Below are 25443 nucleotides of genomic sequence, written 5' to 3'. Positions count from 1 at the left end.
TTTATATTTTATTCATTTATTTGTGTTTAATGAACAAGGTATGACTTGACGGAATATAACACATTTTTATATCATATAAATACATATGTAATTACTTATTTAAATATAACGTTCCTATTATAGAAACTCTTACGATACGTGGTAGAAATTGTCACATGCGAATTCGGTGTGTTGAAAAAATACGGTAGCCTAAAAAAAACTGCCACCAATTTCTTAGATTAGGTATTTTAACTGCTCGAAAATTGGATCTTTGAGAGGACTGTAGAGGTCGGAGTGACTTGAAGAGGTTCGAGTGATCTGGAGGGGTCGAGCGACCTGAAGGGATGGAGTGATATTTAGAGGTTAGAGTGACCCGGAGAGGTTGGAGTAATTTTTAGAGGTTCGAGTGACCTGGAGGGTTGGAGTGACCTGAAGAGATTCGAGTAACCTGGAGAGCTTGAGTGACCTGGAGGTGTTGGAGTGATATTTAGAGGTTCGAGTGACAGGGTTAAATGACCTGAAGGGATGGAGTGATCTTTAGAGGTTTGAGTGACCAGGAGAGGTTGGAGTGATCTTTAGAGGCTCGAGTGATCTGGAGTAGTTGAGTGACCTGGAGGGGCTCGAGTGACCGGGAGAGTTCGCAGTGACCTTGAGAGCGCGCACCAGGCGATCAGGTAGCAACCGGCACGGGGGCTGGAGAATCGGAGTCGCCCTCCTCCATCGGCGCGTACAGGGAGTCGTCCAGCTCGGGCTTGGCGTCCGAGGGCTCGTACGCGGGCGCAAGCGGAGACACCACTACGCCGTCCCAGACGGTTATCTCGCAGGAGATGTCCTTGCCTGAAACATGCACACACATGTACACACATCAATTTATAACATATACATTAAATTTTTGAGTCCAAGCAAATATTCAGCGCTGACCCGCAAACCTAAAGAGGGCTACACTTATTGGCTGAAAAGGCCTATTATTCATAGTTGAAAAGAGTTAACACATTGACCAAGAGAGAACTATTTGTGGTATAATTTATATTATAGACAGAACTATGTGTTCTCGTCAGAACTTCAGGACGTGGATCTGACTTGGGAGGATGCAAGGGAGCTGGCAGCCGACAGAAAAGCCTGGAGACAGTTGTGGACTCCATATGACTAACACATTGACTAAGAGAGAACTATTTGTGGTATAATTTATATTTGAAGCACTAACTTTGTGATTTTCCATTTTATAATTAAAATGTAAATTTGTTTTAAAATCACTATATAGTGATTTACAAAAAAAGTTAATTATAACTGTTTGTGGCTTGAGAAGGCTACACATATTGGCTCAAAAGGCCCACTATTCATAGTTGAGAAGAGCTAAACATATTGACTCAGAGAGACAACTGTTTGTGCCTTGAGAGAGCTACACTTATTGGCTCAAAATGCCCATTATTTACATAAACATATTGACCCAGAGAGAGGCTACGCTTATAAGCTCAAAATGCCCATAAATCACATTTTGAGCCAATAAGTGTAGCCCACTCAAACCACAAATAGTTGTGAACGTATTGGCCCAGAGAGACCACTATTTGTGCCTCGAGAGGGTTACACTTATTAGCACAAGAGGCCCAGTATTGGCTCAAAAGGCCCATTATTGGCCCAAAAGGCCCATTATTGGCTCGAAATGCCCGTTGTTGGCCTCACCGTCCTCGAACTCCTGCAGGCCGAGCACGTAGGCGTGGCCGCCGCGCGCCAGCACGCGCAGCAGCGTCTGCGCCGTCATGGTGATGCGGTCCAGCTGCTCGGGGCCGAGGCCCGAGTGCGCGGGGCCGCCGCGGGGCGCGCGCGCGCCGCCCGCGCCCGCCGAGCCGGGCAGGAAGAAGCCCGACGACAGCAGCTGCAGCACGCGCCTGGAGACAAGAGACCAGACACGTGAAAAAAAAATATTTATAGCAACTGCAGACAGTTGGTAGAATTCCATATTCAATTCAATTTATTCAATAATTAATATATACATTACAAACTTACATTTAAGGCGTATACAATAAAAAACAAATCAAAAAGTAAGCAAGAAGACTCTTGTTAAATGTGTAGAAGAGTCCCGCTTCGGAAAACTCCTTCGGATACATGGAACAGATCAATATCCAATGTGATATTGTTCAACATAGCGGTAGCCCTTCCTACAGGCATAACCATCGGCAGGTTGGTCCTGTGTATAGGAATGTGAAACAATCTATGCCGACGCTGTCTTAGGTAACTATCGGGAACATACAGACCGATGCTCCGGATAATTTCAGGATTATCCACCATACCGCGCAACAATCGAAAAAAATGCGTAATCAAATACACATTCCTTCTAGTCTCTAAACTATTGTAGCCGAGCATAGCCTGGAGAAACTGGGTCGGGTAGAGCCAAGGATAATAGCCTAAATAATGTCTAAATGAGACGGCTACAGTGCCGACGTACCTGAAGGCCAGGTTGATGGGCAGCGGCTGGCGCGTGGGATAGTTCATTACCGCGTAGTGCGCCAGCGTGTCCAGCAGCCACGGCTTGAGCGGGGAGAGGCCGCTGTGCCGCCGGCACAGGTCCTTGAGCAGCCTTATCAGCACCTGGAATGTTCAGAGAATTGCAAGAGAGGTCCGTCGAAATACGCCTGTAAATATCTTGACATATTCATACATTTTTTTAAAATTACCTAACGTCCAAGTGACTGAAATCTAGCTACGGCTTATGCAACACCGTTTGTCATGTCCCTACTCAGGCTTCAACTTTATAAGTTTCATAGCCTATGTCTACTCGTGAGTGGATTTACTCTTTATGTTTAAAATTACTATAATTTCATGTAATTCATGAGTGAAAATTCCAGGCAAAAACACTCACATATTCATACATATTATTCTCCATCGAGATGGAGACTGCTCGTGTTTGCCCAGAGAGATATTTTATTTCTTCTTCTTCTCTCTTTAAATCCTTATCCGCACCCCTATGGTGCTTCATAGGGCACTGCATATAAACGCAGTGTTACCTTGATCGTTAACGCATGAAGGAAAGGCGATGAGCCCTCCGCTTCAGGTACCAGTCCAGTGTAATATTGAATAAATATAAGAGTGAAAAAATCACATATATTTATTTGACACCCCCCTGGGAATCGAACCCGGGACCTCCAGTACGGTAGCCGAGCGTGCTGACCATTACACTACGGAGGGGGACAAGACCTATTAATTTGTTGAGGAAAGAAATGTCGGCGATATAAAACATATTTAACCTTTTAACCGCGTTAACTTTGTTCCTAAGAGACGCCTCTGCGCGGTGGTATTTCGCCATGTTTTAAATGATTACTTTTATCATGTACATATTTAGTTAAGAAACAATTTATTTTTTAAACAAAAACGTTCAATGGGATTCATTGTGCCTTTTTGGTACTCTATAATACACTTGTGTCACATTATTCTTGAAATATATCGTTATATAAACAAATTAGATCGTAACATAAATAAATCAAAGCACGCATCGAGTGTCACTCTTACCCACTGGCGATGCGTAGCGTCGAGAGTGAGACAGATATAGGGCATGATTATGGCGCGGACTAATTACCGACCGCAAGAAAAATCAGGGATCTGTTCTTTTATTTATCCTTGTGATGTTACAAATTATTAGTCAGATATTTCAACAGATGTCATAAGGCCAAGGATTGACGTATTATTTTATCCAAAGTTCCACACCATGAAAAAATCCCTCTAAATTGAACTGAGGTTGGAAACTTGGGGCAATGTAAAAACACAAACGGTTATGTCAGCCGCGTATGGGGCGTGTTTTGTTAAAAAACATACGGTTATGCGAGCCGCGTGGATCCGGTTAAGACACTGTTGGCAATAGATTTCACGTAGCTCCAAAAGTTCAGCTTCCTGAAATAATTGGTCGGATGGAAAAGTTGAATTTTTGAGATTTGTGGCATGGGCAAAAACTTATTACAATGTATTGAAAATAAATACCAAGCCACTTACTGAACTTTTTACTGTGCAACAGATCTTTTTAGGTAAAACCTGAAGGTTTTTTCTCCATTTGAAAAATATTTAGTATTTTTTTAAAAAATAATTAAACGATACCTTTTCTTTAAAATGCAAAAACCACACTTTCTGCCCTGTAGCGGGTAAATATCAAGTTGAAAGTATGCCTCTTTTGCTGGGATAAAGTACATTTTCTGGGCATTCCGAAAACATGCACAACTGAAAATTAACGATTCGTGATTTACGACGTTCTTGAAAGGAGTGAGCGATATGAATAGCTGCGTATCTGTTGCGTATGTTTTCTGTTTTATACGAGTTTACTGTTTTATTTTGCTGTTACCTTTACGGAAGACTATACCTTGATGGAAGAGTGATGGGCGTTCTCCTCAAACCACATGGTATGCCCGATGGCGCTGGAATGGCCACGCAGGATTTCGTACGGCAGGTGAACCTGAGACCGAATAAATTAATTAACAGAGGGTAGATAGTACTTGAACATTTAAAAACATAAATTACAAATTGATGGTTATAAGGAAGGCAAAGGAAGAAGGGAGTTTAGGGAAGGAGGTAGAGGGAGGAGGTTTGATGGGCAGTCAGGATACTAACGATATATAGTAATGTCTCAGGTTTCTGAATGGGTTTTGTGATGTAATAATTGATACTGGCAGTATATACACATATCGTAGTCATACAGGAGAAAGTGACCAACTAACAAGACGTAAAATGTTCAGGAGGTCCATTTAAGTCACTTTTGCTTGGCAACAAAATAAACACCAATGCAGTTAGTCATTTTTACCAAGTCAATATATTATGCTTCCAAGTTTAAAATCCTCTGGCATTTTTTTCAGGGCAATATAAAGCTAGTAAGATATCAAATAGTCAATAAAACAATGCATTTGGTCACTTTCTCCTGTATGACTACGATATATAAATTTTCAATATTTATATTTATTTATTTAACCTTAATGTACAGAAAATAAATAAGTACATAAATTGGCGGGCTTGCTTGCTGAAAAGCAATGTCTTCCAACCAACCAAAAACAGACTAGTGATATCGGTCAAAACGTTTGATACCACAGAGGGGTTGGACTTCAATTAGTGTATGCCGTATATCGTAGTCATACAGGAGAAAGTGACCAAGTGCATTTTTTTACAAAAACGTGATCACTGACTATTTGATATCTTACTAGCTTAATATTGCCCTGAAAAAAATTGTTAAACAAATTTAACAATTTGTTGCCCTGAAAAAAATTGTTTAACAAATTTAGCAATTGAGGCGAATGTAGTTGGAAAAAGAAGCAGAGGACGACCGAGGAAAACTTGGCACAATCAGGTATGTCAAATACTTGAAAGCGGCCGGGTCAGGAGTCGTAATAATCGTCGGGTATGTATGAGGAGATGCATGAATGTAGAAGAGGCAAAGAGTGTTTGCAAAGACCGAGTGGTTTGACATTCGATTCTCTCTGCCTACCCCTGCGGGGAAGCGGCGTGATGGTTAGTTAGTTAGTTAAAAAATTGTAAATGATTTTAAACTTGGAAGTATAATATATCGACTTGTTGAAAATGACTGACTGCATTGATGTTTATTTTGTTGCCAAGCAAAAGTGACTTCAATGGCCCTCCTGAACCTTTTATGTCTTGTTAGTTGGTAATTAGTCTTGTTACTTTCTCCTGTACCACTACGATATGACTAGTTCCCTCAGGGTAAATGCCTGTAATCCTGCAGACAAGGTAGTGTAGCGGCCTTGCGGACGGACTCACCTCCGGCTTGAGCTTGCGCAGGTTCTGGTTGACGGTGGACACGAGCACGCGCACGGTGGCGTCGCCCTGCGTGACGCTGAACCCGCCCGCGTCAAGCTGCACGCGCACGGCCTCCGCCTTCGCCGCGCCCGGCGTCTGCGGACTCTTCAGTTCCTCCGTCACCTGAAGCACCCGCAATTATCTATTCATTCATATTCGAAGCAATAACTTTGCGTTACTGTGCAAAGGCAAAATCCCTTTCACTGCCTACACCGGGGAACTTCTAGAAAATTTGGTGATGGACTTACAGTCTTGTATTTATTTAGATTGGCAGTGACAGGTATATTGAAAGCTTTTAAATGTAAATTCACAGTAAAATCGGGATACAATTTTATACTGTTTTACATTTTCAATAAATTTTACAACTTAGTTCAATAAAAACAATTGCTTAGCAATAGCAGATCTGTCAGGAAGCCTAGATGCTTCTGTATCAGATCTGGGCATGCGGTGGGACAGCTTTCAATGTGCAAACGCAAATAGCCGCAAGTTAAAAACGGTAGTTTCGAGATAAACGAGTTTATTAAAACCCTTATCCGCACCCCAATGGTGCATAGGGCACTGCGTTATACAAACGCAGTGTTATCTTGATCGTTCACACTTGAAGGAAAGGTGATCAGCCCTCCGCTTCGGGTACCAGTCCAGGGTAATATTGAATAAATATTAGAGTGAAAAAATCACTTATATTTATTTGACCCCCCCTGGGAATCGAACCCGGGACCTCCAGAACGGTAGCCGAGCGTGCTGACCATTCAACTACAGAGGCGGACATACGAGTTTATAGTTAATTTAAAATTATGCTTTTTGCCGACACATGTATCAAATTAGTACACAATTAAACTCTAAGAAATAGCATTAAATTTAAATATTTGTGTAAATAATAATACAAATATTTCATTTAAAAATAAATAAAAATAAATAAAAGGAGGCGGACAAATAGATTTGCAATGCAAGTCAAATTTGGCCGCGGTCTGCCTACCTTGGCGGAGAGCCCCTCGACCGCTTCCTTCGTCGGCAGAGTCTTTAAAATGAACACCAGTTCGGCCACGTTATCACCCTTCACCATTGTCCCCTGCTTGAAGGCTCCGACATGCCTCACGGTTAGGAGTTGCTGCAAAAATTCAATTCACGCTTAATGTGCGAGTTCACGGGAGCCATCTATAGTTGTATTGAGAAAGCTAAACTAAAATATGAACATAGTCTTATGAATAAATATGAAGAGTCAATTAGTCTTACAAATAAATATGAAAAGTTAATGATTTTTACAATTAAAATATGAACCGTTAATGAGACTTACGAATAAATATGCACAGTTAATGAGACATACAAATAAATATGAGCAGTGAATGAGTCTTACAAATAAATAAGGACAGGTAATGAGACTTACAAATAAATATGAACTGTGAATGAGTCTTACAAATAAATATGAACAGTGAATGAGTTTTACAAATAAATAAGGACAGTTAATGAGACTTACAAATACAAATAAATATGAAAAGTGAATGAATCTTACAAATAAATATGCACAGTTAATGAGACTTACGAATAAGTATGAATAGTTAATGAGACATACAAATAAATATCCACAGTTAATGAGACTTACGAATAAGTATGAATAGTTAATGAGACTTCCAAATAAATATGCACAGTTAATGAGACTTACGAATAAATATGGGGAGTTAATGAGACTTACGAAAGCGGCAAAATCGCCCGGAGCCACCGCGAGGTTCTCGACCACCGACTCGATCTTGGTCACCAGGTTCAGGACCACCGTCTGCTCCTCGGGCGAGGGCGTCAGCTCCGTGTGCCGCTTCAGCAGGGCCTGGAAGGGCGTCCACAGTCGTCACAACATCCCAAGAAACGCTCCCGCAACACATTACATGTGGAGGTCCTCACAAAGAAGTTACATTTACAAATTTGCACAAAAAATCCTTTGAATTCAAATCTGTTCTGTTAACTGTATTCTATCGAAATCTTAATTAAAGTTTATGTTCTAATTTTAAATCAAACACAAATTAAAAAACAAGTAAAACGGTCAAGATAACACTGCGTTTGTATGACACAGTGCCCTATGCACCATTGGGGTGCGGATAAGGGTTTTATTATTATTATGACAAAATTACACACAAATATCCGCAGATGTCATGGTTATACATGTTACATCATACTAACTGACAGACGGACTTCGATACTATCCGATACTGTCCATACTCTTCAAGGAAAATTCGCACTGACGTTCATTTACGTCCATGCTCCTTGACTGGTTAAGTCACTTTTGCTTGGCAACGAAATAAACATCCATGCAGTTAGTCATTTCTACCAAGTCAATATATTATACTTCCAAGTTTAAAATCCTTTGGGATTGTTTTCAGGGCAATATTAAGCTAGTAAGATATCAAATAGTCAATGATCACGTTTTTGTAAAAAAATGCACTTGGTCACTTTCTCCTGTATGACTACGATATATACGGTATTTCGCCGTTTTTAAAATGATTACTTTTATCATGTATTTAGTTAAGAAACGATTTATTTTCCTAAACAAAAACGTTCAATGGGATTCATTGTGCCTTTTTGGTACTCTATAATACACGTGTGTCACATTATTCTTGAAATATATCGTAATATAAACAAATAAGATCGTAACATAAATAAATCAAAGCACGCATCGTGTGTCACTCTTACCCACTGGCGATGCGTAGCGTCGAGAGTGAGACAGATATAGGGCATGATTATGGCGCGGACTAATTACCGACCGCAAGAAAAATCAGGGATCTGTTCTTTTATTTATCCTTGTGATGTTACAAATTATTAGTCAGATATTTCAACAGATGTCATAAGGCCGAGGATTGACGTATTATTTTATCCAAAGTTCCACACCATGAAAAAATCCCTCCAAGTTGAACAGAGGTTCGAAACTTGGAGCAATGTAAAAACACAAACGGTTATGTCAGCCGCGTATGGGACATGTTTTATGAAAACACATACGGTTATGCGAGCCGCGTGGATCCGGTTAATAAACTCTCTAAAGAAATTAAATACAAGATATGAAAATTCTTAAGAAAAAAATTAATGGCCATTACATATAAATCTTAAAAAAAAATATAAAAAAGACTATTATACCATTAATTATATAAAACATAAAACCTTGAGTGTAAGTCCCTCTCCAAGCACAAGAGGTCAGTCTCTTTTTGGAGAGGCACAGAGAAGTTAAAACTATAAGTTTGCCATGTCGCTCACTCCTTTCAAGAACGTCATAAATAAAAAAAACTAGCTTATTCAGGAGAATGTTTTTAAAGTTTAAAAATATAATACAATGTTTTGAAAATAAATATCAACACACTTATTAAACATTTTACTGTGCAACAGATCTTTTTAAGTAAAACCTGAAGGTTTTTCCTCCATTTGAAAAATATTTAGTATATTTAAAAAAATAATTAAACGTAATACCTTCATAATTCATCGATTTAATACAAATAAAAAATTCACGTAAAAATAACATACTCCCCAGAGAAAGTCGGACGTCAATTTTTGTACTCCTGGAAAGGTTCACATATGTTAAATTAGATATTCCTCCCGTCTGACAAAGATTCATTGGCGGGTATATATGAACAGCTGCATCGGGTGGGTGGTAGGGATGAGCAGCGTGCGTACCTGCGTGAACTCCGTGTCGTCGACTGCGGGGCGCACGCGCGGGAAGGCGAGCTCGCACAGCGCCAGGTCGAAGGTGGGGCGCGGGGAGGGCCGCGGGAAGGGCGGCCGCGCCCCGCCCCGCCGGGGGCCCCGCCCGCCGCGCCCGCCTCGGGACATGCCTGCAACACCCCGCGTCATCAACATTTCTTCACACAAATATATTAAAATTTTTATTTATAACATAATACATTTGAAACATTTAAAATAATAATAATAATAATAAAACCCTTATCCGCACCCCAATGGTGCATAGGGCACTGCTTCATATAAACGCAGTGTTATCTTGATCGTTTACACATGAAGGAAAGGTGATCAGCCCTCCGCTTCAGGTACCAGTCCAGGGTAATATTAAATAAATATTAGAGTGAAAAAAGCACTAATATTTATTTGACCCCCCCCTGGGAATCGAACCCGGGACCTCCAGAACGGTAGCCGAGAGAGCTGACCATTACACTACGGAGGCGGACGGTGTTCTGCCCAGTAGCGGGTAAATATTAAGTTTAAAATATGCCGCTTTTGCTGGGATATAGTACATTTTCTGGGCATACCGAAAACATGCACAGCTGAAAATGGACAATTTTTGATAATTGACGTTGGTGAAAGGAGTGAGAGATATGTCTAACAAATGGAAAATATAATCCGCATGTATAAATCATAACCTCAAAAAACGGCGAAGATTTTCACTTCAGAACAAAAGAAAGTCTACAACTAACCTTGTAAAACGATTCAATTGTTTTCTGAAAAAAATTCAAGTATATTTTGTGCACTATATCAATTGCGTACATTATAATAACATCGATATCAAGAGAAAATGGCAGTCTAATGTATGGTAGGACGCCACATTTTCGATACCGGATTTGTCGAAAAATCAACGTATTTCACGGAATCGAAGCGTTTTTAAATGTGTCCTGAGGATAATATTACATTGTTGTGCGCTTACTTACTGTTAGAAATGGTTAAAACTCGTAGAAAACACGTAAATCGCACAAACGACGCCGGCAGAGTCGCTGTGGAAAATATTTGACAGCGGAAAACGAAGCTACTTTTCCATAGATAAATTATAAATATGTTTTGATATTATGTATTATATTACCTTATATTTTGATATGGGCGAGTTTTTAATGAAATTTCAAGTGATTGTCGCGTTTCAAAGCGTGTTTCAATAAGGATATTAAATAAATATACGTTAACTTGTTGAGAGAAATGGTTGAAACGCGTAAAAAGCACTTAAATTCACAAATATAATGCCGGCACGTAAATTGACAGCGAGAAGCTCAACAATTTTGCATAGACAACAAAATAATAAAATAATGGGATGAGAGTACTTACCTTATTTTTAAAACGGGGTTTGTAGTATATTCTTTAAGTTACTTATTTCGCAGCTTCCGACGTGGTAGGCAGAGAGAATAAAACACGACACCAATCTGTCTTTGCAAACGAACTTTACCTCTTTCACATTCATGAATCTCCTCAATTCCTGTTATTAAATTTTCATTCAATACATTCAATTTTCTTCTTCAAACCCACATCTGCAGCTGATGGTGCATAGGGCACTGCATCGCATCGACACGCTATCTTGATCGTTACTGACACGAAGGCAAAGTGATCACTCTTGCGCTTCAGGGACCAGTTCAGGGTAATATTAAATAAATATGAGAGTGTAAAATCACTAATATTTATTTTTACTAACGACTGGGAATCGAGCCCGGGACCTCCAGTACGGTAGCCAAGCGTGTTGACCATGACACTACCGAGGCGGACAAACCTGCTCCTCATACAGAGAAGAAGATTCATCTCTGTATTGTTCGTCATTTATGAGAGCTGTGACCCTTGTAAAAGCAGTAACTCTTCCTCATACATACCCCCCAATTATTACAACTCCTGGCCTTACCACTTTCAAGTATTTGAAATCCTTGATTAAGCCAAGTTTTTCTTGATCTTCAAGTTTCGAAATTGAACCAGATATATAGAAGTTCCAAGAATTTGAATAGTGTGGTTGTCAATCATGGGTAAAGTTACACGTGTGTAAAGTAATTACTCAACAAAAAAAAAATGTTTTCTGATAGTCAAGTATTTTTTGTATTTTATATTAACACTATTATTCTAGTTCTATTTATAATACCTATACCCTTATACCTTTTATTATGACTAAATTATATTGTATACCCACACAGAGGCCATGCCTTTGTGGGATATTTTTTTGTATTTATATTCATATTTTTTTGTATTTGAATTTATGTCATGTAATGCAAAAGAATTTAAAATAAAGAAAAAAAAAACACAGCCTATGACGGTCGTAAGCTCCCTAAATGCCCAGACCTCCATATTCCTCTTCATATATGTTTCCTTCATTCATTCAAACCCTTATCCGCACCCCAATGGTGCATAGGGCACTGCATCATATAAACGCAATGTTGTGTATTTGTTATTTGTTTTTTTTTTTAAGTAGGTTCATTCATTAAACCCTTATCCGCACCCCAATGGTGCGTAGGGCGCTGCGTCATATAAACGCAGTGTTATCTTGATCGTTTACACATGAAGGAAAGGTGATCAGCCCTTCGCTTCACGTACCAGTCCAGGGTAATATTGAATAAATATGACAGTGAAAAAATCACTAATATTTATTTTACCCCCCTTGGGAATCGAACCCGGGACCTCCAGAACGGTAGCCGAGCGTGCTGACCATTACACTATGGAGGCGGACAAAATAAATGAAATAAATAAATTGATAAATAAAACGCAAATAAATAAAAATACCTTTCATTTAGTAAAATCTTATATTTCGATAACAAAATAACATTTTTTTGTACAAGTTTTGTATAAATAGTGAAGGTACTTATTCTATAAACAATAAAAATGACAAATTTAAAAATAATTAATATCAAAACCATATTATAACAGAAAATTACTGATTAAAATAGCACTAATTTAACATCAAACTCCTTTCACTTAATTCACAAATTAATAATATCTATATATATATATATATATATATATATATATATATATATATATATATATATATATATATACACATATATATATATATATATATATATATATATATATATATATATATATATAAATATATTTCTTTTTTTTTCATTCAAACCCTTGTCCGCACCCCAATGGCGCATAGGGCACTGCATTATATAAAGGCATTGTTATCTTGATCGGTAACACACGAAGGAAAGGTGATCAGCCCTCTGCTTCAAGTACCGGTAAATTTTCGGTTGTGCATGTTTTCGAAATGCCCAGAAAATGTACAAATGTACAATCCCAGCAAAAGCGACATATTTTTAGCTTAATATTTACCCGCAACAGGGTAGGAAATGTTGTTTTTGCATTTTGAAGAAAAGGTATTTTTTAATTTTTTTTTTAAATCCTAAATATTTTTCAAATACAGAAAAAATCTTCAGGTTTTGACTAAAGAGATCTGTTGCAAAGTAAAAAGTTCAATAAGTGGCTTGATATTTATTTTTAATACATTTTATTATATTTTTTAATTTAAAAACGTTCTCCTGAAAAATCAAGTTTTTTTAATTTATGACGTTAGATCGTTTTTAAAGTTTAAAAATATATTAAACTGTATTAAAAATCAATCAAGCCACATATTGAACTTTTTACTGTGCAACAGATATTTTTAGGTAAAACCTGAATGTTGTTTCTCCATTTGAAAAATATTTAGTATATTTAAAAAAAATACTTAAACAATACCTTTTCTTCAAAATGCCAAAATAACTGTAGCGGGTAAATATTAGGTTAAAAATATGCCGCTTTTGCTGGGATATAGTACATATTCTGGGCATTCCGAAAACATGCACAACTGAAAATTGTCGATTTTTGATGTATGACGTTGTTGAAAGGAGTGAGTGATATAGCAACACTGAGCGCAAGGCCACAAGCGAGCAGTTGCGTTCTAAACGAGCACTGATCGCGGTCAGTCAGCGATGCTGTAACACCGTAACGTAACATGCTCGCCGCGAGCGATGTTACGAAGTTACGTTACTACGAAATGCTCCGGTCAGTCACCACCCTAATAAACAAATAGGCAAATTCATCCTTATTTTCAGGTTTTCTGGAAATTTTACAAATCCTGGAGTTCCAAAAAGTCTCTGATTGTTTCGTGGAGTGTCTGACCAGTCTATATTATCAACATCCCCGGCAGAATCATCTTCAGAACCACTAATAGCCATTTGCATACCCCAAGGACCTCTTATAGGATGGGTGGCCAACATTTTCAGTAGCCGGGTCAGATTTTAGAAATGAGAAATCCTACCTTACCAAAACAACGTATTTAACAAAGGCGAATTCGGAAAAAGAAAATGATGAATGAAAATATTGATTATATCGGGCGTTATAATCACAAAACGAGTCTTACACAATCCGTTATGGGTTAAGCATGTTAAATTAGACATTCCTCCCGAGTTATAAAACCCCATTTGACGATCGTTCATTGATTAATACATATCCACTTGCTATTTGGAGCATATGGCGGCCACAAACTGTCTCCAGGGTCTTCTACAACATCTCTAGCATCCTTCCAAGTCGTGTCCTCATCTAGCTACTGATGAATTCTCAGCAGTTGACGGGAGCTTGATGCCTTGTAAAGAGGCAAGCTTGATGGCAGCTCTCGGGAGGTATGTGGAGACATGGCCTAGCTAATTGAATGGCCTCTTTCTGCCTACAGTTGTAACTATGGGTTGCTGCGTCCTATGTTCCTCACAAACTCTGATCACCGTCAAGTCTAATTTTATTTTGCTCAAGGATCAATTCTTGCAGTGATATCTTGAGTGTTAATCAGAAGGCAAGGTGGCCAGTCTTGCGCTACTGGAAACAGTCTAGGACGGTGTTGAATAAACATACTGACTAACCATCACGCCACTCTCTGCAGGGTAGGCAGAGAAGAAAGAACACACCAATCTGCCTATACGAACATTTTGCCTCTCACATTCCCGCATCTCTTCATACATTGCTGACCACGTGCAAGTATTTAAGTTACTCAATCACGACAAGTTTTCCTCAGTCTTATTCTGCATCTACTTTGTTTAAACATTCTCTCATCACTCATTGCTTCCACATGCCCAAACCATCCCAAGCCGCCTTCCTTAGTTTGCTGGATAGTGCTCATCTCAGCCTTGCACCCTTTCCTTATGTCACCATTGGAACATCTACCATACATGGTCTTGCCGCACTGAGCGATGGCATCCCGACTGCATCCAGTCTACTCTCATCCTGCCCAAACCATCCCAAGCCGCCTTCCTTAGTTTGCTGGATAGTGCTCATCTCAGCCTTGCACCCTTTCCTTATATCACCATTGGAACATCTACCATACATGGTCTTGCCGCACTGAGAGATGGCATCCCGACTGCATCCAGTCTACTCTCATCCTTCCCAAACCATCCCAAGCCGCCTTCCTTAGTTTGCTGGATAGTGCTCATCTCAGCCTTGCACCCTTTCCTTATATCACCATTGGAACATCTACCATACATGGTTTTGCCACACTTAAAAATCGTATCGCGACTGCATCCAGTCTACTTTCATCCTTCTTTTGCCAGCTACACTTTTAAAATTAAATTCAAATCCCTTTTATTCAGTTAAAATTCTAATTATATAGGATAAATATTTTTTATAAAATACTTAAAATATGTAAAATTATTGGCACTTTATTTTTTAACAGTATTGCACTTGAAAATGACTATAGATCTACGATGGCACGATTTTTTATACATATATTTTGACACAATTATTACGATACCAAAAAGGCACTGATGGGCATTTTTCTCCCCGGCTTGTTTCAACCTTCCCCTCCCGGTGACATGTTTTACTACAACTCGACTTTTCAAATGAGAATATCAATATAAAACATGATATTTTAATTAATGTTTTACTTAGTAAATACCACTATTTCTTAAAATCTACTGTGACACGTGTTTCGATGCATTCCGCATCATTTTCAAACACCGTATGTGAAGCTAATTCTAAATTTTATAGTTGGGTCCTTGGGACGTTGAAGGTTGAAGAGGGGGTAGTGGCTGTTTTTTATTTTTATTTATTAATTTAATTTTTATTTCTTATCAGAGGGAACATAGACAATAGGGGGGAGGCTTTAGTCATTGTCATATTTTTAATTATGGGTTTATTGTTATTTATATTCTTATTCTTATTCAGACAGTTGGTAGAATTCTGTATTGAATTTTTGGGTAATATATCCAAAATTAAACAAGGGAACAAAGTGAATGGTACACTGAAATCAGTTATAGCAAATAAAAACCTATCAGCGGATGCTAAACTGGCAGTGCACAACGGAGTCCCGGTTCCAACTCTAATGTATGGAAGTGAAACATGGAGTTGGCAAAAGAACGATGAAAGCAGACTGAATGCAGACGAAATGCGATCTCTCAGAAGAATGTGCGACAAAACGATGTATGATAGATGTGCGAATAGTTAAATAAGGAAGGAATGCAAAGCTGAGATAAGCATTATCGATAAAATTAAGAAAAGTGTGTTGAGATGGTTTGGACACTTAGAACGAATGAGTGAGGAAAGAACGGTAAAACAAATTTATGAGGCGAATGTTAACGGGAAAAGAAGCAGAGGGAGACCGAGAAAAACATGGCACGATCAGGTATGCCAAATACTTGAAAGTGGTCAGGTTAGGAGTCGTAACAATTGGCGGGTATGTATGAGGAGATGCATGAACGTGGAAGAGGCGAAGAATGTTTGCAAGGACAGAGTGGTGTGGCGCTCTATTCTCTCTGCCTACCCCTGCGGAGAAGCGGCGTGATGGTTAGTTAGTTAGTTTTATATTCTTATGAATTTCTAATGTTTCAAAATGTTGCAGTTTATTTACTAAGTAAAACATTAATTAAAATTGATAGATTTTACCACAAAGTGACTGCCGAATCAATTAATAAAATATAATAGATACGGGTTCACAATCTTTGTATTATTCCGTAATATAATCACTTATCACACGAAAGCATTATAATATAAAGTTACTCATTAGCAGCGACGGAAATAAATAATTTGTAAAAAAATCCGGGATAAAATCACCAATACACATACGTTCTTCCTGTCATTATACGCGCATGTCGTGACGTGTTTACTGCGCCAGTAGTGCCCAGATCGTCTTGCGCGGCGGTCGTGTCGCTAAGCTAGCTATTGCGGCTACTCACTATGTATTTTTTTCTCTTTTTCAGATACTTTACCAGAGCTAACATTACAAAATTGTTACATTTCACCTTCAACTATGGTCAATAAAAGCAACATTTAGGGAATATTCACATTTTTCCCGTTTTTAAACCAAATTTTCATATAGTGTATAAAATACATATCACCAGTGCACGCGGAAGCTTATAGCAACGTAAGGGAAGGGTCAACTTGGCAAAAAGACCCAAACGTACCATATAAATAAATGGCACATCAGAATATGCGTACGCCTGAGTTCGTTTCTATGGTTTACGACCAGTTTATACCCCCATTCCATAGAGAGAAGATATCTGCGGAATAATCTATGGATTTATTGGAATAATGATGCATACGGCACTATATATATATATTAAAATCTAAAATCACAGATCTGCGCGTAAAAAATGTTTTTTTTATTCTTTCTCCGACTCTTGTCCGAACCCAATGGTGCATAGGGCACTGCATCAAACAGATGGCAAGGAAAACATATTTCTTTCGACTATAATATATGTATATACACATAATGTCACATTGTCTTTTCCAAATAGCTTACATAAGAACGGCGCCGTGACAAAATACTAAACTTATAGGTGCGCCGCGGGCTGAAAAAGATCGGGAACCCCTGGTTAAAATGATTTTAAAATTAAGCAAAGATTTAGCCGGTTTTGAAAAACATCACGTTTGATAGCTGTTTGGGATTTAAATTTACGAAAAAAATTGAAACAGAATTATAAACTAGTCAATTTTTAAATCAACAAGTTCGTCCAGCTCCGTAGTGTCGTGATTAGCGAGTATGGCTACTTAAATAACAACATCACCCTTGCCTTCGCATGGTTTACAGTCGAGATAAAACTAGATACGATGCAGTGCCCTATGCGCCATTGGGTTGCGGTCTTCGGTCTTTTTCTTCTAAGTACAGTATATTTGTACCCGACCAATATCTGTACCCGACGGATTCTCCAGTTCTTTGGACACGTTGCGCGTGGCCTCAAGGATAGCCTGGAACGACTAGTTGTGATGGGTAGCCTGGAGGGGAAGAGAGGGAGAGGAAGATCCCCACACGATGGGCCGATCAAATTAAGGCAGCAGCAGGCACCTCGGTGGTTGGAGCGCTACGTGCAGCGCAGGCAAGGGATAACTGGAGAAGAGTCATTGCTTCTGCAAGGCTCACAGCCCTCAGCAATGAGGAATAAGACGAAGAAGAGACAGTATATTTTTTACGAAGCATTGTTATATTGATCGTTGATAGCATCAGTGCAAGCTAGATGAATTTGGGGAGTGTGGTTTACATATTGGAGCTGGACTTGGAGAGAGAGACACGTTGTGCTCATCACGTCTCTCTCTCTCTCCTTCTATATCATTCTCTCAGACATTACACATCCCTGTTTTACACCTTTAGAGATGCTGAACCAAGATGATAATGAGCAGTTACTGTCTCGCAAATATTAAAATAAAAATAAAAACCTTTTTTCAATGTCTATGTCCATGTATTACATGTATTTCAATCTCGAAAAAGAATTTTTTTTTGCCGTTAAGTGTTAAATTTTAGGCCGTAAATCGAAAACGTGCCTTTATTGAAGGGGCCGTTATAGCGAAATGCCGGATAAAGAGCGGTCGTATAGCGAGGTATGGGTGTATATGTATACATGTTTTTAGTGCGCGCGAAACTAAGGTTCAGACGTTTTGATAGGTATATTAGCACCGTCGCCCTCACGTTTCCAGGTATGAAATCGTGCTATCAATGTGGCGCTATTTTGTACGATTTAACCACACTCGTGATCGCAGTCTTGCTAGGAACCTAAATATACCAACGGACATAACTTCATATGTATTCTTTTTTTGACATCTCATCAAAGATGAAGAAGAATATAGAAGTCTGGGCATTTACGGGGCTAATCCACCAATTCTACCCATTATTGACAACCTCACTATTCAAATTCTTGGAAGTTCTATATATATATATATGTACCAATTTAGAAACATTGTTCTTGAATGAATAGAACTTCACTAGAGACATCTATTGGTGAGATGAAAAGAAGCTTTTTATTGAGCAGAAACTCTTATATCAGTATGTGAGGTCCGAATCCTGGATTATAATCACATACATGAGAAGCGCCACAAAACATCATTTTCATTTTTATTATTTTAGCTTATAATTTGACCAGTTAATTTATTTACAACATTTTGAGTGTGTCCAAATACTTGGTCGTCAGCCCCGTAAATGCCCAGACTCCCATATTCTTCTTCATCTTTGATGAGATGTCAAAAAATAATATGAAAACTAACTCCTCTAATTGGAGATAATCCAGATTTGTGAACAAGTATTTGGACACACTCAAAATGTTGTAAACTTCATATGTAGCTTATATATAATACACTAACAATAACTCTTATCTGTACTAAATGGTGCTCAGGGCACTGGACCGTTTGTTTGAATTTTTAATTATATAAAGGCGAGGCGATCAGTCGCTTCAGGTACGAAACAGGTGTAATAATAAATCATTAATGCTATAGGTATCTCAACATGATATGAAGCATGTATCGTTCCTCTTTATATGAAAGAAGATGCAAGTCTGAGCATTCCAGGGCTTACGACCTGGCATTCGGCTGGCTTAAGCGATCGCTTTACACGCTTGTGTAACGTTCACCATTCTGCCCATTATTTATCGTCCATAATGCATTAATTATTGAAACCTGTTTATTTCTCACTCCTTTCAAGAACGTCATAAATCAAAAATAGTCAATTTTCAGTAGTGCGTGTTTTCGGAATGCCCAGAAAATGTACTATATCCCAGCAAAAGCGGCATATTTTTAACTTAACATTTACCCGCTACAGGGCAGAAAGTGTTGTTTTTGCATTTTGAAGAAAAGGTATTGTTTAATTATTTTTTTTAAATATCCAAAATATTTTTCAAATGGAGAAAAAACATTCAGGTTTTACCTAAAAAGATCTGTTGCACAGTAAAAAGTTCAATAAGTGGCTTGATATTTATTTTTAATACATTGTGTTATATTTTTAACTTTAAAAACGTTTTCCTGAAAAATCAAGTTTTTTTTATTTATGGCGTTCTTGAAAGGAGTGAGTGATATGTGTGTAATGGTCTCGGAACCTTCCGCATGCGGGTACGATTTCTGATAGGTTTGAAAGTATGGCCGATTATAGCGCCGCCAGTTCAGAAATTGGTGAAGTGCCCTGGGATGCTTACAGATAGTTGTTTCATATCAAGTTAAGATACGTATCATAATAAATTAATCACTAATATTTATTTTGACGTCACTGGGAATCGATCCCGAGACCTCTAGTTCGGCAATTAAGTGGTTTAACCACTGCGCTACGGAGGCTGACGTTGCTAAATGTGGGGTATGAGCAATTTGATGTGACATCTATGAAAACAGCTAAAATCTGGGCGTAAAGCTGTTTGGGCAATATAAGAGATTCATAAATAAGAACCCGTCACTTGGCTCCGTAAGTAGCTTCTGAGGCGTCCATTTCAAAGGCAGCTTTGTAAAGTTGCTTCCGGGTATGATGAAGTTGGTGGTGCCACCAAAGCACGTCCACAGGACTGCTTCTGAGGCGTCCATTTCAAAGGCAGCTTTGTAAAGTTGCTTCCGGGTACGATGAAGATGGGGGTGTCACCAGGGCACGTCCACAAGACTGCTTCTGAGGCGTCCGTTTCAAAGACAGCTTTGTAAAGCTGCTTCCGGATATGATGAAGTTTGAGGTGCCACCAGGGCACGTCCACAGGACTGCTTCTGAGGCGTCCATTTCAAAGGCAGCTTTGTAAAGTTGCTTCCGGGTACGATGAAGATGGGGGTGTCACCAGTACGGCACGTCCGGGGGACTGTTCTGCCAGCTGGAGTACTCGGACCACAGCGCCGGCCGGTAGCTGGCGGCCGCGGCCGGCGGAGGGGAAGGCGACCTGGCGGGGTCCTTGCGGCACACCGTGTAGTTGGCGCCGCCATTGCTGTCCCAGTGCTCCGCGTCGCGGCACCGGAAGCGCACGCAGAAGTCCAGCCGCCCCGAGTGCACGGGCAGCGGCACGCGGAAGGTGAAAGTGTCGTAGATCGTGTAGGCCCCGGTAGCGACCGCGGGGGCGTCTACGTACGAGCAGAAGGCGTCCTCGGACGTGTGCCACGCGTCGGCCGTCCACCGCACCAGAACCTCCTTCTCGAAGTCTATGTTCTTCACCTTAACCGTCCCGGTGAGGAAGCCCTCCTTCTGCCGCACGATGACGTTCTCCAGCGACACGCCGTCCTCGTCGATCCGCCGCCGGAAGTCCACGTAGTCGGAGGCCGGCTGTGCGAAGGCCAGCTCCCACGCGGCGGGCGCGGGCGCCGCGGCCGGCGCGGGCCGCAGCGACCAGTGCGGCGGCACGTGCGACGGCTCGCGCATGACGCGCACGTGCGTCAGCGCGAGCCCGTGCGCGTCCGCGAACACGACGCGCTTCTTGGCGCCGGCCGCCGGCCCGGGGCGCAGGCAGGGGCGCGGCTGCGGCGCGCGCGCGCCCAGCGCGGGCGCCGAGTGCCGCGAGTTCAGCGGCCGGTGCACGCTGCGCAGCAGCGGCGCGCTGTATTCGGCCAGGAATCCCGCCGGCGGGCTGTGCCCGTACGTGGGGAAGTTGTGCGAAGCCAACATGGCGGGGTCTTTCCTTACTTTAATCTCCCTGATTGATAATTCTTATTTTTTTAGATTGGCAGTGACACAAAGGACATCGAATGCTATCAGATGTACTCGTAAATTCACAGGGGTACAATTTTATTTCACATTTTCTATAACAATTTAAGTTCACAAAATAAAATAGCTTCGCGAGAGAAGGTCTGTCAGGAAGCCTAGATGCTCCTGTTTCAGATCTGGGAATGTAGTTGGAAGCTTCAATTACTTTATCTCCCAAACTTGACTTGTCTCTCTCGTGATCTTCTACATCCGTTCTATCCTGATCAACATGATAAAATCGGTACTATCAGTTCTGGAATTTTATCTTAGTTCAATGTCATCTCATCGTTGGCCGAATTTGGTAAGTAAAGTCGTGTAAAAAGACTCTAAACAGGTCCATCGAAGCTGCAATCTTCGATCTTGATTCAAGTCAGCGACATCTGAAAAGAATGAAATAAATTTCATCAGAAACTAGTTGCACACTTATATATATATATATATATATATATATATATATATATATATATATATATATATATATATATATATATATAATATATATATATATATATATATATATATATATATATATATATATATATATATATATATATATTTTCGTCCGCCTCCGTAGTATAATGGTCAGCACGCTCGGCTACCGTTCTGGAGGTCCCGGGTTCGATTCCCAAGGGGGGTAAAATAAATATAAGTGATTTTTCACTGTCATATTTATTCAATATTACCCTGGACTGGTACCTGAAGCGGAGGGCTGATCACCTTTCCTTCATGTGTAAATGATCAAGATAACACTGCGTTTATATGACGCAGTGCCCTATGCACCATTGGGGTGCGGATAAGGGTTTTATTATTTTATTATTATTATATATATATATATATATATATATATATATATATATATATATATATATATATATATATATATATATATATATATATATATATATATATATATATATATACATATATATATACACATATACACATATACATATACATATACATATACATATACATATACATATACATATACATATACATATACATATACATATATATATATATACATATACATATACATATACATATACATATACATATACATATACATATACATATACATATACATATACATATACATATACATATACATATACATATACATATACATATATATATATATATATATATATATATATATATATATATATATATATATATATATATATATATATATATATATATATATATATATATATATATATGTCAAATGTTACCTGTTTTAAAGAAAAAGTTGCGAATTAAAGAATATTATAATAATAAAATAATAAAACCCTTATCTGTACCCCAATGGTGCACTAGGGCAATAGGGCACTGCATCATATAATCACAGTGTTATCTTGATCGTTAACACACGAAGGAAAGGTGACCAGCCCTCCGCTTTAGGTACCAGTCCAGGGTAATATTGAATGAATGAAATTTGATATATATATATATATATATATATATATATATATATATATATATATATATATATATATATATATATATATATATATATATATATATATCCTTGAATGGACTCATGATCCAATCCTAACGTGATTCCAATAAGAAAAAGTGACAATGACAATTGTAATTTAAAGACATATAGGGTCCGCCATCTAAAGTTTTTTTTTTCAACTAGTGCTTATTTCGTGAATGGTAACACTTAGCTCATGTCTGATTTGACAGATAATTAGTTTTATCCTTCCGCTGAGCGAATATGGTTGTGTATACGCTTGAACAACGCTGGGAAATATTGCGACATTCGACTTACAGAAGATGCCGATTTTGCCAAAAAAATCATCTTTTCGGATGAAGCTCATTTTGATCTTGGCGGGTATGTAAACAAGCAAAATTGTCGTATTTGGGGCACAGAAAACCCGCACGCATACATTGAAAAGCCGGTACACCCAAAACAAGTCACTGTTTGGTGCGGATTTTGGTCCAGAGGCATAATTGGGCCATTTTTCTTTGAAAATGAGCAAGGAGTGGCCGTTAGTCAATGGCGATCGTTATCGGGCCATGTTGAACGGATTTTTGTTCACAAAAATTGAAGAGGAGGATATTGGCAACATTTGGTTTCAACAGGACGGCGCTACGTGCCACACAGCCGAAGCTACACTCGATGTTTTGCGCCCCATTTTCAAAAAAAAAATGTTATTTGGCGGACCCTTTATTTATATTCTTACTAAATTTTCACAAATATTTCGATTTTATTTTATGATAGATCTAGGCGGCCCGTGATTAAATGCAGGAATCAAGTTGTGGTAGGGTGGCCTCTGACCTAACCATTGGATCACGAACCGGCAAATATTAAATTATATTTGATGTAAAATTGTACATACTCGTATAACATGCGGAACCATGAATGAAAGAATAAATTTCCGAGGCGAATGTAGTGGGAAATAGAAGCAGAGGAAGACTGAAGAAAACTTGTCATGATCAAGTATTTCAAATATTTTAATATTTGTTGCATAAGGTAAACCTAAAAAAAATACATAGCTGTTAAAACAGGTCTTTTTAGGGCCTTTGCCAAAAAATCTCAGAAATTAAAACCATCGACATATATTTTTACATTAATTGTAAACAGTCCTTTTAGGGCCTTTTTATATTCTCAATATAACAACCTCTCTTAGGACTATTAGATTTAAATACGTAAATTTGTAAATAATTCAATATCAGACCTTTAATTACACATTAAAACTCACGAATTACACATTGAAATTCATAAAAAACTCATATGTACATATATTTTTACATAAGACATAAGTGCCCTTTTAAGGGCCTTTGAATATTCACAACATAACAGCCTCTATTAGGACCAATCGAGTTTAGCAAATAATGTATAAATATTATAATAATTAAATACCAACCTGCCAAAATTATAAAATATCACGCGACGCGGAGTCAGAAATAAAAATTATTTACATATATTTTAATATAGGTTATAACAGACCTTTTTAGGACCTTTCAATTTTTACAATAAAACGGCCTCTCTTAGGACCAATCGAGTGTAATAAATAATAGATAAATATTGCAGTTTGGACCTTCAATTATACAAAGTGCTAACCTGTCAGAAATATCATGTTAAAATTCGTGAAAAATCTCAAAAATAAAATAAATTTATATTAATTTTCATGTAAGTTATAACAGCCCTTTCTAGGACCTTTTAGTATTTACAATATAACGGCCTCTCTTAGGAGCAATCGAGTTTAATAAATAACATATAAATATTGCAAATTTAGACCTTCAATTATATAAAGTACTAACCTGCCAAAATTATCAAGTAGAAACTAGCGAAGAGTCAGAAGTAAAAAACCATTTACATATATTTTTAACACATCAGAGAAAAAATATTTGGAAGAGATACGGGCACAAGTAATCACTTTGAATACCACTTTTTTAATCACTTCATCCAGAACTTGTACATCACACAAGATGCCGAACAAAAACGCGGTTTTTACAAAGTTGTATAATTTATTTTAAAATATTCCTAGCTTTTTTATTAATTCGTCTATGAATTAACAAAAAAACACGTCTTGGATGTAATTTTTCGCTGTCGTCATGTAGAGTTAGCGAACGGATGACGTCTGACGAACGATTGCCGAACCGCCGACCGACCCGCCGACCAAGCTGCTACTGAACGAGTGCCAGAACGGAATCAGTGATGTGCAGCGACCGCCGGTCACGGTTACCCGATAATTCGGTTTTCTTAGTGACTGCATAACCGTTCTTTCGGATAATTCGGTTATCTTAGTGATTGCATAACCGTTCTTTGGGATAATTCGGTTATCTTAGTGACTGCATAACCGTTTATTCGGATAATTCGGTTTAATTAGTGACTGCATAACCGTTCTTTCAGATAATTCGGTAATCTTAGTGACTGCATAACCGTTCTTTGGGATAATTCGGTTATCTTAGTGACTGCATAACTGTTTTTTCGGATGATTAGGTTTTCTTAGGACTACATAACCGTTCTTTCGGTTAATTCGGTTATCTTATTGACTGCATAACCGTAATTTCGGATAAATTCAGCGAGTGTTTTTGCCTAGAATTTTCACTCATGAATTACATGAAATCATAGT

At 38.6% G+C, this 25443-nt stretch overlaps 2 protein-coding genes across 4 annotated transcripts; both read right to left on the bottom strand.

Annotated features, from left to right (window-relative positions):
* LOC148300012 (interleukin enhancer-binding factor 2 homolog) lies at window positions 1–10746 on the bottom strand. 3 transcript variants are annotated; one of them, XM_088275382.1, is made up of 9 exons: window positions 10544–10746; window positions 9412–9569; window positions 7454–7582; window positions 6740–6871; window positions 5725–5886; window positions 4322–4414; window positions 2423–2565; window positions 1660–1865; window positions 1–816 (listed from the first exon to the last, which is right to left on the bottom strand). In XM_088275382.1, the coding sequence occupies exons 2-9, from the start codon at window positions 9565–9567 to the stop codon at window positions 650–652; spliced, it is 1188 nt and encodes a 395-aa protein (XP_088131508.1). In that variant the 5' UTR covers window positions 9568–9569; window positions 10544–10746; the 3' UTR covers window positions 1–649. The 3 variants fall into 3 exon arrangements, with proteins under 3 accessions (XP_088131508.1, XP_088131506.1, XP_088131509.1); XM_088275380.1 differs by lacking the exon at window positions 10544–10746 and adding an exon at window positions 10395–10526; XM_088275383.1 differs by lacking the exon at window positions 10544–10746 and adding an exon at window positions 10391–10476.
* Window positions 10747–19619: 8873 nt separating this feature from the next.
* Gbs-70E (Glycogen binding subunit 70E) lies at window positions 19620–24999 on the bottom strand. The gene is made up of 2 exons (XM_088275387.1): window positions 24629–24999; window positions 19620–21735 (listed from the first exon to the last, which is right to left on the bottom strand). Exon 2 carries the CDS (start codon window positions 21275–21277, stop codon window positions 20459–20461), a length of 819 nt encoding a protein of 272 aa, XP_088131513.1. The 5' UTR covers window positions 21278–21735; window positions 24629–24999; the 3' UTR covers window positions 19620–20458.
* Window positions 25000–25443: the final 444 nt, after the last annotated feature.

Source organism: Brachycentrus maculatus, unplaced genomic scaffold (genome assembly GCF_059751285.1).
Source record: "Brachycentrus maculatus isolate JH-2025_06_01 unplaced genomic scaffold, ASM5975128v1 h1tg000852l, whole genome shotgun sequence".
Lineage (NCBI taxonomy): Eukaryota > Metazoa > Arthropoda > Insecta > Trichoptera > Brachycentridae > Brachycentrus > Brachycentrus maculatus.
Note: the sequence above shows the minus strand (reverse complement) of the source record. Positions and strands in the feature narration are given on the sequence as shown.

Bases quoted from the DNA above. Each gene is read 5' to 3' on its own strand.
- LOC148300012 (XM_088275382.1), bottom strand. From the start codon at position 9,567: ATGTCCCGAGGCGGGCGCGGCGGGCGGGGCCCCCGGCGGGGCGGGGCG. The intron at 5,887-6,739 runs GTAGGCAGACCG...CGGGTGCTTCAG, and splicing joins TCGAGGGGCTCTCCGCCAAG to GTGACGGAGGAACTGAAGAG. The intron at 4,415-5,724 runs GTGAGTCCGTCC...ATTCGGTCTCAG, and splicing joins TGCGCAAGCTCAAGCCGGAG to GTTCACCTGCCGTACGAAAT.
- Gbs-70E (XM_088275387.1), bottom strand. From the start codon at position 21,277: ATGTTGGCTTCGCACAACTTCCCCACGTACGGGCACAGCCCGCCGGCG.